This window comes from Balaenoptera acutorostrata, chromosome 3, assembly GCF_949987535.1.
Source record: "Balaenoptera acutorostrata chromosome 3, mBalAcu1.1, whole genome shotgun sequence".
Lineage (NCBI taxonomy): Eukaryota > Metazoa > Chordata > Mammalia > Artiodactyla > Balaenopteridae > Balaenoptera > Balaenoptera acutorostrata.
The window spans coordinates 130,385,681-130,397,697 of NC_080066.1; the positions used below are offsets into that span (position 1 = coordinate 130,385,681).

General features: G+C 36.0%; 1 protein-coding gene across 3 annotated transcripts in view; it reads left to right on the forward strand.

Moving 5' to 3' along the window:
- KLHDC1 (kelch domain containing 1) overlaps nucleotides 1–12,017 on the forward strand; it is a 53,837-nt gene that overhangs the window by 36,615 nt on the left and 5,205 nt on the right. For all 3 annotated transcript variants that reach the window (XR_009007718.1, XM_057544175.1, XM_057544176.1), the window contains 4 exons: nucleotides 1,896–2,008; nucleotides 3,518–3,590; nucleotides 7,853–7,937; nucleotides 9,589–9,641. Coding sequence is in view for 2 of the 3 variants with exons in the window: in XM_057544175.1 (XP_057400158.1) it covers nucleotides 1,896–2,008; nucleotides 3,518–3,590; nucleotides 7,853–7,937; nucleotides 9,589–9,641 (324 nt within the window). In the remaining variant the exon portion in view is untranslated. The remainder of the gene's footprint in view (nucleotides 1–1,895; nucleotides 2,009–3,517; nucleotides 3,591–7,852; nucleotides 7,938–9,588; nucleotides 9,642–12,017) is intronic.

Sequence of the window (12,017 nt, forward strand, 5' to 3'; positions counted from 1 at the left end):
CTATTTGTATTTTTTTTTTTTAATTTTTATTTATTTATTTTTGGCTGTGTTGGGTCTTCGTCTCTGTGCGAGGGCTTTCTCTAGTTGTGGCAAGCGGGGGCCACTCTTCATCGCGGTGCGCGGGCCTCTCACTATCGCGGGCTCTCTTGTTGCGGAGCACAGGCTCCAGACGCGCAGGCTCAGTAGTTGTGGCTCACGGGCCCAGTTGCTCCGCGGCGTGTGGGATCTTCCCAGACCAGGGCTCGAACCCGTGTCCCCTGCATTGGCAGGCAGATTCTCAACCACTAGCGCCACCAGGGAAGCCCCAATTTGTATATTTTTAATAAATGTCTTTATATGTGCATTAAAGTTAGGAAAGATATATACCAAATTATTAATATTTCTTATTGCTGGAGGACAGGATTATAGGAGAACTGTCCTTTTTAAAAACTATTTTTGTGGTTGTTGAATGTTTTGTAACCCAAATGTTTTTTATAGTTAACAAAAACAGTAAAAATATTTCCATTTTGGAAAAAATAAATTACGTCTTCTACCAACGGCCCATGTTATTCTGGAGCATTCCAGAATGTTGGAGAAGGGTGTGATCTCACCTCCTAAATTAGTTAAAGTTTTGTGCTTATGGTTTTGTTTTGTTTTGTTTGGCTGCACCATACGGCATGTGGGATCTTAGTTCCCCAACCAGGGATCAAACCCGTGCCCACTGCAGTGGAAGCACGGAGTCTTAACCACTAGGCGGCCAGAGAAGTCCCTGTGCTTATGTTTTTATTTCTGTTTTTATTTTAAGAATATGACAATATTTGTTTGAAATCTTTAGAGGTTTGTCCTGGATCTGGAGTGGCTTGCATACTTTTATTCTGAAGTTAGAGTAGCATTTTCAGGAAATTCTACAATCAATAGACCAAAGCAAACAGCAGCAGCAACAACAAAATCCCATAATATCCTTAAGGAAGTCAGCTGAAAATGCAAAATTAAATGTGAAACAACAGTAAAAAATGACAGACGTGAAACTATTTATGTTAAAAACCTGAGGAAGTTTTACTGATTAACTAACAGTGAAGCCAAATCCAGCCTCTGAACACTGACACCAAATTAAATCTCAGAGACAGAGTTTTGGGTGAAGTAAAAAAGAATAGCTTTATTGCTTTGCTAGGCAAAGGAGGCCACAGCAAGCTAATGCCCTCAGAACTGTGTGTCCCAACCAGGGGGAGCCTGTGAGGAGTCTTATAGCCCAGGGGCGGGGTTGCTGATAAGGATCCGGGTACGTGCAGGGCCCACATTCCTTCAATCCAGAGGTCATCTGGCGTCAGGTGGTGATGGGCAAACCGTGACCTTCTCTGGAATGAAAAATGCTTCATCATGTAGTTAACATCTTGCATTTGGTGGGGGTTTCAGTTCAGCAGAAGAGCTCAAAGATATTATGTGTATCCCTTGAGGCAGAACCAGGACCCTGCCCCAAGGCTGCACTGTTGTTTCTTGACTGCTCCTCCCTTGTGTCTGCATCCTCTCCCTTCCCCGATTAGCAGCTGTTTGAACCTGCCCTTTGGAACTCAGGGAAGGGGACACAGAAAGGCTTTTGTGCCCAGGAGCCCCACCAGGTCCGGCTTGGCTTCAATAAGAATGATGTTCAGTATGCATTGTGAATAACTGGGAATTGACTTTTTAACTTTCAGTCTGTGTTCTGGCCAAGTGGGATAGACATTAAATGGAAAGAAACTGTGTAAATTCATCAAGAATTTAAGAATGTTTTAAAAATATTCTTGTAGGTAGGATTAGTAGAATCTAAATTTTTTATACTAGGGAGGGCAGTTTTTTCTTTTGAGATCTGAGATGATCAAAAAACTTTTATTTTGACTAACACAGTACCTAGATTCTTCTATTTTTTTCCCTCACCACAGGATTCCAATTAATGGAGAAAACCCCAAACATCGGTCATGGCATACTTTAACACCAATAGCTGATGATACACTTTTCCTATTTGGTGGACTAAGTGCAGACAATATTCCGTTAAGTAAGTTGATTAAAGTTTAGCCTACAGTTAACATTTTATTCTTTTTTTACTTGATTGTATTTGATACTTAAGGTATTTTTACTTTTCTGATTTTCTGGTTTACCTTTATCACCAACTATGTGGTTGCATCATGAATTAGAAGTAGAAGGCCCCTTTCCTTCCGTACCCTTGCCTGTCTAAGTTCTCCTGTTTCCTAGTGTAGGGAAAGGAAGAGTGGTTGAACCTAGAGGAATTAAAGACCCTTTGAACTATAGTATTTCTGATTTTGTGTCTTCCTAATTTTTGATCCAGATGCTTATACTATAGGCTAGAATGGGGATCAGAAGAGGAACCTTTCCCAGGAAGCTCTAGAAATACAAGGTGGGAAGGCCAGTTGCTTCTCTTTTTGTTCCAGAACTATAAAGGAAAGTGCTTAGCTAGAGTTTTTTAACTCCTGTTACTGCTCATCCCAATGACTGTGAGTTTTGTAAGACAGTTTTTCTTTCACTAGTATAATTGTGGCACCAAGAAAGACAAGTGACCAAGAATATCCACTTAGTTTGACAAGTGTCTTGTAATTTAATGCAGAAGTTTTCTATGCCTAGAGACATTTTTCTTAAGAAACTTTATATACCATTAAAACCATTTATATAATTTTATATAGGATCTAAAAACAACTATTTGTTTTTCAACCAAAATTTATTGAGCATCAACTGTGTATCTGGCAGTCTTCTGGCCAAGAAATGCCAGATGCTGGTTGGAGGAACAGCAGTTCCTCTAGGGGATGTTAGTTACTGTAGATTATTATACTTCTCTAATTTGTGGGGTTTTTAATTAAAAAGGATTTGGAATCTAATTTAAAAACTAACATCTATACATCTTAAATATATACAGTATTGTATGTCAATTATATCTCAATAAAACTGGAAGAAAAAAACCTAAAATCTATCCATTTCACTAGGAGTTGTTTAATATCGTATCTTCATGAGCTCTACTGTTTCAAATTCCTATTTGCTTTTTTTCATCATTGAACTATGGAGAATTAAATGTCCTAACTCCTAGTCTAGTCAGTTTCCTCCCTCAAAGATTCAGCTGAAGAAATGGTCATATGGGTATCAGACGATACCGAGAAATTACTTTTAGTTTTGTTGACTGTGTCGGTGGCATTGTGGTTAAGTGATAATAACATGGTGGCTGTGTAAAAAATGTCCAATTTTTTTTAGTAATGCTCACTGAAATATGGAGAAAATGATAAGAGCTAGGATTTGTTTTAGAAGAATTCAGCAACAAGAATAACAAACAGATAAATGGAGCACATATGGTAAAATCTTAATAGTTGTTGAATCTGGGTTATGTGAAGGTTCATTGTCATGTTCACTTGGCTTTCATACATGTTTGAGAATTTTTATGATAAAATATGCACATGCACAAAAAATAGTCATATAAATGTAGCATGATAAATTTGGGGAAAAAATTAAAATTTCATCCCAAAGACCTAATCTTAATTTCTGAACTGTCATAATATTGCAGGTGATGGTTGGATTCATAATGTCTTAACAAATTGTTGGAAACAGCTTACACATTTACCTAAAACAAAACCCAGGTAAGTCTAGAAGTTGACAAATAAGTAAAATAGTTAAGAATTTTAAAGTATTAAAATGTAGCACTGAATTTATAGTGTTTGCCGTTAAAACCAGAAACCCTCAGGAAGGATATCTTTCAAATAAGCGTGATGTTACCCAAATAATTTAACTGTAATTCTAATTATATCTGATTGTAGAAAGGAACTATTCAGTTTCTATCCATATTTGTATATTTGAAAATTTTATTCTTTTAGGTAAATGTATAATCTTGCCTGATAAATGTGAAAAGGCTAGGAAATTGAAATTATGATATAATGTTAATATTTTTAATAAGTAGACAAGAATGGGGTTGGCTTTAGTAGTAGTTATTCAGGTTTGGAAGAGGTTTAGAGCAATTTAATGAGGAAATTGCTTTCATGTTGATCAAGTAGATGACAGATCATTATTTTTCTTTATTAACTGTATGATGTATTCATTAATGTAAATTTCTTAAAAAAGAAAACAGTTGTTTGTGGTATATTATAGAGAAAAAACTGTAGAAAAATATACTATTATTAGACTGCAAAGAAAATCACATTTGTACTGTATTTTTTTCTTATTTGACTGAATAGTATTATAAAGATATATTCATAAGAGATTCAAATTCAGTACCTTATGATCATTATGGTCAGTAATTTTATTCTTTTTCATGCCATGTATTTCAGAATTTTTTTACTATAGATTATTTATATTATTGTGAAGTCAATGATATATTAATGCATAAGTTAATGATATGCATTTCAGACATTTAATAACAAGTAACTTACTTGAGAAAAAGGCCTGAAAATATTTATATGTAAATATATATATCATTGTGTATATCTATATTAATATGCACAATACATTTAGAGTTTATCATAACTACATGTGTGATTCTTATATTTTCATGTATAAAAATTCAGTGGAATGTATTATTTTAGCAATTCTGGATCTTTTGAAATATATTGTTTAATTTAAAGAGTTTTATATTAAATTCAGGAGCCCAGTGTTCTAGTCCTTGCTCAGCTACCACTTAGCTTTCTGGCTTTGGGCAAGTCACTTAAAGAAACTGAGCATCAATTTCTTCATCTGCGAAATGAGGGAGTTGGACTAGATGAGCTCTTAGCTCTCTTGCAGTTGTTTGATTGTGTGAATGAATTAATTATAGACCAAAGTGGTAGTAAGAATATGTTTAATTTTCAATTGCTCCTATTTTATATTTCAATCCTTAATGAGTAATCAGAGGCATAGAACTATTATCAATAATATACTAGTTAGAACTGAGCTATGTAAAGAGATTTCTTTGAATTCAGCTGATGTGTCATGTAAATCATATGTTTTATTAGAATGTTTAGGTAATAAGTTTAGAGCAGCTGTGAGAGGACATAAACTACCTGTCTGTAGAAAAAACATCAGGTTGCAAGCTAGATGTCACCAAAATCAAGGCAGGAAAGGCTTTCCAGTGTTCCTCGATGATGAAGTCCAGGCCAGAGTTTCCCTAAGGCAGATAAGACAGAGGCAGATCTATCTTCAGGTATGAGGTGAGGAGGAGAACAGGTGGGATACAGTTTAGTGTAAGGAGAACATATATATGTGTATATATACTAATTTTTTTTGAAAGTAAGAATTTACTTAACATCTAAATGTATATTGTGCAAACTTTTCCAAGTTATAATTTGAAATGTAAGCTGCCCAATTCTCCTCTTGTAATTCTATGGAAAGTTTCTTAACTTTGGTACTATTGACATTTTGGACCAAATTATTCTTTGTTGTTGGGGGTATCCTGTGCATGTGTAGAAGCATCTCTGGCCTTTACCCAGTAGATGCCAGTAGTACTGTGCCCACTCCCCCCGCCCTCCCCCAACACACACCTGGAATTGTGGCAATCAAAAATATCTCCAGATATTGTCAAATGTCCCCCTGGGGGCAAAATCGTCCCTGGTTGAGAACCACAGTCCTACAGTGTAACACTCTCTTCTCCAGGTGTCATCTTAGATAAAACTGTGCTTGGGTGAATAGCCGTCTATGCAGCCATATCTGATCGCCTATATAGGTGGCTGTCAGCAAGGTCCCTTTTTTGTGTGTCTGTAAAAGATGTCCCATAAGGTGTTGATATATAGAGCCTTAGGCATTGTTGGATCCATGAGTATTTCCAAGGTTACACATGGCTTTCTGTCCTGGAAATTAAGCTATTCCTTCCTGTGAGGGAATTTGTTACACTCGATCTCCTTCCCTCAGTCCCTCCTCCAATCCCCATCCCCAACCCCACAGCATAAGCTGGGGGTTGCTGAAGATCTGTGTCAATTTATGTTCTAACATACAAGTTAGAGAATTGGGCAGAGTATTTCACAAACAAAATTTCTAATGACTCAGTCCTATTCTGGGTCCCAAGTGCATTTGTCCTTGAATATGTCATGATTGTTTGAGAAAACTATTTTAACGAATTGTGCATAAGCCCACTGTTTGCATTTGTGGAAATTAAATTAAAAGGATTAATGTACTAAAAATAAGTTATGTGGTAATAAAAGACGTGATAATATGTAATTGTTTGGGGCATCCGATGCTTCAACAATTTGGTCTATTAAGAAAAGTGGGACTTCCCTGGCGGTCCAGTGGTTAAGACTCCACACTCCCAATGCAGGGGGCACGGGTTCGGGGAACTAAGATCCCACATGCTGCACAGTGAGGCCAAAAAAAAAAAAAGTAATCAAGTACTCTCAGAGTCAAAGCAATGATTCTGTAAAACTTTTAATTTATTTTCTAAAATTGAGAAATTTATGTGTACTTTTTTCTCAGATCCACAGAAACATTAAATTTTATAAAACTATAACGTTATTTTTGGTAAATAATGTGAAATTAGAGATGGATATGAGCTATCAGACCATTTCCAAAACAGCATTAGATGCTCTGCTTCTTTATGAAATAATTTGTTTATTTAATCACTGAGTAAATTATGCTAGTATTTTGTGTTTGCTTTTGTTAATCAGAAGTTTTTGAGCACCTACTGGATGCAGAACAACCTATTAAGCATTTTTAAGAATATAAAATTAGATTACCCAAATTCCAGTGGTGTGCTGGTAAACAGTTAACAACCGCTCTCCAGGAAAAACCAAACCAAAAAAAAAAAAAAAAGCCCTAGTTTGTAGCATTTGCTAATTTGCACCATGGCCAATGTGATATTGAACATGGAGTTGATAGGCACAGTCGGCTTTACACCACTGGGGCCATTTTTGACCTTAAGGACCTTATATATAGTCTTCGTAGGGAGTTAGGAGACAAATTACATCAAACAATTGAAGTAGTATATAGAGCAATTTGTCTTCAAATGTGAGTTAGGAGATTATAAAATAAGCACATAAATGTTGAAACGTGCTGAACAGAGAGGGTAACAGAGCCAATTTGGGTGGTATTTGGAACACTTCCTGGGGATTTTGAGCCTGTTTTTAAGGCTCTGAGAGAAAGACTTCTCATTTTAAGCCCAAGAAGCAGGGTGAATGAACAAAAGCCTAGAAAGTGGTACAAGCTTTTCTCTTAGGGAATAAATGGACTTGGCTGAAATAGAGGGTTCATTTGGGGAAAGGCAAGAATTAAAATTTATGGGAAAAAAAATAGCTATTGATCATAAATTTTAGGCTGAGAAAAGTGGCAGAGATGCTTCCTGATCAGGAAATGTCCATGGTTAAAAACAATAAATATTTGAAAAATATTATTTATCAGCTATAAGTAGCTGGAAGAGATTAGAGACAGAGAAATAAGGAACGTGTGTGGTATTCTGTACCCAGGGTGATAAGTAGTGTGACAATATAAATGTAAAGAGAATGACCAATTGGATTTGTCCGGTGGTGGGGACCAGAGAACAGGGAAGGAAGTCAAAATGATGAGAACAGCACCATGGCAGATAGCAATAAGAAAACTGTTTCTGCAACAGGCTGATCAGTTCTTTTTTAAATTGTTTTATTTCATGATAATATCTATGAGATAAAGAGGTTAGAAAAAGGTCGGAGGATATAATAAGAAAGAGTTATTGGGAGGCCTCTCTTTCATTGAAACAATGTGATTTAATGAACCCTAGAATCTAATTCTCTAATAATTCTAGAGAAATCTTTAAAATCTAACCCCTTTGAGGATATGACAAAGGCTCAAGTTCAATCATGCCCCTTTTGAAACAGATTAAATTTTAGAGTGTGCAATTTAAAATTGGTTTATATGTAATGTACAGTTTCTTCCTTGATAGTATTTCACTGTTTATAATTTTCAATCATAGGTTATGGCACACAGCCTGTTTGGGAAAAGAAAATGAAATAATGGTATTTGGTGGGAGCAAAGATGATTTACTTTCCTTGGATACAGTAAGAACATTTCATATCTAAATATTTCCTCTGAGTAATTGTGTTATTCAAACTAAATGGCTGTTCAAAAAGATTGTTGATATTCCCACATTGAAAAATATGGAAGGGCATGAAATGTTACACTGTTGCACGATTAATCTTCAGAATGAGTGGCTTTTGTGAAGCTCTTCAGGATATTTGGGGTTTACAAATCAAAATAGGTCTATTAACTTCATTAGTCAAATTATTAAGAAGAGCTTCTAAAGGATGACTCTTCGTTTCTCTTTGACCCTCCCTGTAGTCCCGAGCGTTGATAATTTTATTGAATTAAAATATTTGTACACAATACTTGGTGCATAAAAAGAATATATATAAAGTATATGTGAACTACTAAGTATAATAATAAGTACTTGTGAAATTTGCTACCTAACTTGATAACTAGAACATTATCAATGCTAGCTTCTCCCCTCAAGAGGAAACTACTTTAGAATGTTTAAAGTGTATTTTTAAATTTTATGTGCCTTTTGCCACTGCTTCACCCCTGTTTTACATTTGAGTTTAAAGCATTCTAATTTTAAAATCTGATAAAACTATAAAGTGAAAGGAATAAACGAGTAGCATTTGGAAAGTATTGTTCTTCCACTCCTTGCACCTTGGGAAATTCAGAGAGATGGCCACACTTATATTCTGTACATGATGGGCCAGGAGCTCAGGATTGCTCGCTCTGGGTTGCATAGGACACTTGGGAATGGCAGGCGCTGAGCCGTCAGGGATGGGCTACAATGAGACAGAGCCCACCAGAGGGCCCCAGTGCCCTTTCACCTCTTCAGGCGTAGTTATCTCCAGAGTTGTTCCTATGGAGTGGTGAACCCTGAGATAAGGTGGCTTTTCTCCAGGGAATTTGGTTTATTTTAAGGTTATTAGGCCTCCAACTTAAATGTTGTGTGTAGTGAAAGTTTTAGAACTTTCTTTGGCTGAGAATTCAGTGCTTCAATAAAAGATTAAAACCACAACTTTACTTAAAAAGCAACTTTTGTGGTTTGTCTTCTTTTTCTTGGCATAGAAATCTTTATTTAGGATACAAAGTTTATCATTAAAATATGAATTCTGATTAAAATCATGATCATAAATTATGAAATTCTAAAGACCTATTTGAAAATATTAGAAAAATTTTCTGCTGACTCCTCCACATTAACTTTTAGATGAGAGAGTCATTATTCAAAAAATCTTCTGGATCTGTGATTTTCAAATTAGGAATTCCCAGGGAATCTGTCACCTGGAAAAGGGGGACAGAATAAAGAGATTTTAAAATGAGTCATTTGGAAGAAAAAAGTTCTGCTTAAAAACCAAAAAACTTGAAAACCACTACTATTCTCATTTTGAAACCACTGTCTTAAAGGGAAGACACGTTTCTGATTTTAAAATTTGCAGTTATATAGGCTGTGGTTAGGTAGAAGTTTGGTCACTGAAAAAATGGTAACCACGTATCTAAAGTTTGTGTAGCTAGCAGGTATGTGTATATTTGTGTGTGTGTGTATGTGTGTGTGAATAGTTAGAGATTTATTTGCTGCTTTACATAATTTCTTTTACATTTATAAAATAAAAATATTCAATTATTAATATATTTTATTTTTATCAAAAGTCTTGATAACTTCTTTTTTATGTTGATTAGGGTCATTGTAATGATTTATTGATCTTTCAAACACAGCCTTATTCACTACTCAGGTAAGAAAATTCATTACTTTAAAATATATATGTTATTAATGTATGATAATTTCTTCTTCCTTTTTGGGAAACATTATAATATTTTTCAGGTAGATTATTACTTGAATTTAGGTTTACATCTTCCTAAGAGTATAATAAAATTTGTAATGATGAACCATATACCAATGTAATTTTTAAAAATTAAAATATACAGTATAGTCATATTTTTGTTTTGTTTGTAAAACTGAATTTAGTTCATGTAGGAATGTTAAACATACTGTATTTCCTTGATTCTAAGCCTGACTTTTTTCATATTTTAACTTTTCTGAAATCAGAGTGTGTCTCATAATAGACACACATATATATGAATTTAGTTTAGTAGAATTTCTTTTTTTAACCCCAAAGTTGTTATTAAATTGGTGGTATGACTTACAGTGTATTAGCTGATATGCTTTTAATTTAAAAGGAATATATACAAAGTTTAGTGGGTGGATTGTGGAGCAAGCCCCTATTTCTGCCTGTGAGAGTCAGGAGGAAGGTTTTGAGTGAAGAAGAAGTTGTCTAGTGAACACTTGTGGGTATTTTATGCAGCAGAGATAACAGGGGTGAAGGCATGGGACAGAGGGAGGGAGGGGAAGAGAGAGAGACAGAGAGAGAGGAGCTTACATGCTCTGTGTCAAGGAGTGTACTATAACTTCTAGACGTTCCACAGCTTAAACCACTTGAAAACCATAGCTCAAACTGGACATTCCTGAAGTCTTTCTTAGCCACTCCTTCTGTAACTGCTGTGGTTCCCAAACTTGTCTGGACATCAGAATCTCATGGGGAACTTCAAGAAATATTGATGCCTGTGTTCCAGCCCCACAGATTGTGATTTGATTGGTCTGGGGTACGGTCTGTACTTTGGGAATTTTGAAAGTACCGAAGGTAATTCCATTGTGCAAAGTTTAGAAATAACTGGTGGAATGATTTATCCTGCCTTGTATTGTTACTTAACTTTTGTTGTGAACATAACCACTTTCCTTAAGTAGATTACAAGTTCTTGATATGCAGGGATCAATAAATATAATATTTGGGTGCCTACTATGGGAAGGCACTGTGCTATGAAATGAAAAGCCATGACCTTTCCCTGAAATTGCTAAGAATATAGAAGGCAGGCTTTCAAATAACTATTATAGAAAAATAAAATTGCTTTAAGAGGAACATATACAAAGTTCATAAGAATACTGGAGAAGAAAGCCCTTGGTTAAGATAGCAAAGGTTAGGGAAGTCTTTGCAGAGGAAGAAGAGTCTGAGACAAGACTTTGCTGTGAACAAGCAGTGCAAAGGTGTTAGTGCAAGATATATATATCTTACACTAACATGCTTTTATATATATATATATATATATATATATATATATATATATATATGGGCATGGTGTTCTGGAAACTGAATTCTTGAGTATTCCTGGGACATAAGTATGAGGTGAGGAATTGTAAGAAATGAGGCTGGATAAGAAATCAGAAACTGTATGTCATCTAACACCTGTGTCTCTCATGCACAAGAGTTTACATTATCTTGTAGGAGGTCAGGAAGCATTGAAAAATTTGGAGCAGAGGAATAAGATGATCATATTATAAGGAATAAAATTTTTTTGGCAACAGCGTAGATGAGAAATTGGAGGGATAAGTGACTGTGTTAGGAAAGTTAGTAGAGACTGTTGCATTGATCAGGAACAAAGTGAGGGTCTGATTTAGAAAGTGGCAGTGGGGCTGGAGAAGGGAGGGAGGTAGAGATATTTAGCAGGCTGAATGGACTTGGTAGTTGAATGGACGCTAAGGGAAAGAAGAGGGAAGAATTAGTGATAAAGTATGGAGAAGGCATTGGGTTTGCAGGTGGGATGGGGTAGAAATGATGAACTTGGTTTTGGGCATATTGAGCTTGAAGTGCTTATGGGACTTCCAAAGGAGCTTTCCATTAAATAGTTACTAACTGAATAAATGGAGCAAGGTCCAGGCTAGACATAAAGATTTAAGAATCACTGGGGTGTGAATGGGTATGGGTTAGCTCTGCCCAGGAAGAGTTTTGAGAGTAAGGGTGGAGCCAACAGCTGAGCATTAAGAACTCATAACATTTGAAGTGAAGGTAGAGGACAAGGAGGCACAAGAGAGTGACCAGAGTTAATGGTGAAGCAGGAGATAACGGGAGCATGAAAACTGAGGCAGGAGAGAACTGAAGATGGAGCATCTGCTTACTGTAAGGAGGTCGCGGAACATCTGGATTGACAAGTGCCGTGGAGTTTGGCAACACTAAGACATTGGTAAGGTAAAGGGGGAAGCCAGGATGACTTCTGGGGACGAGCGCCACGACCCGGGAAGGAGTGAGCATATTTGTTTCTGTGCTCAGGGAAGAAGC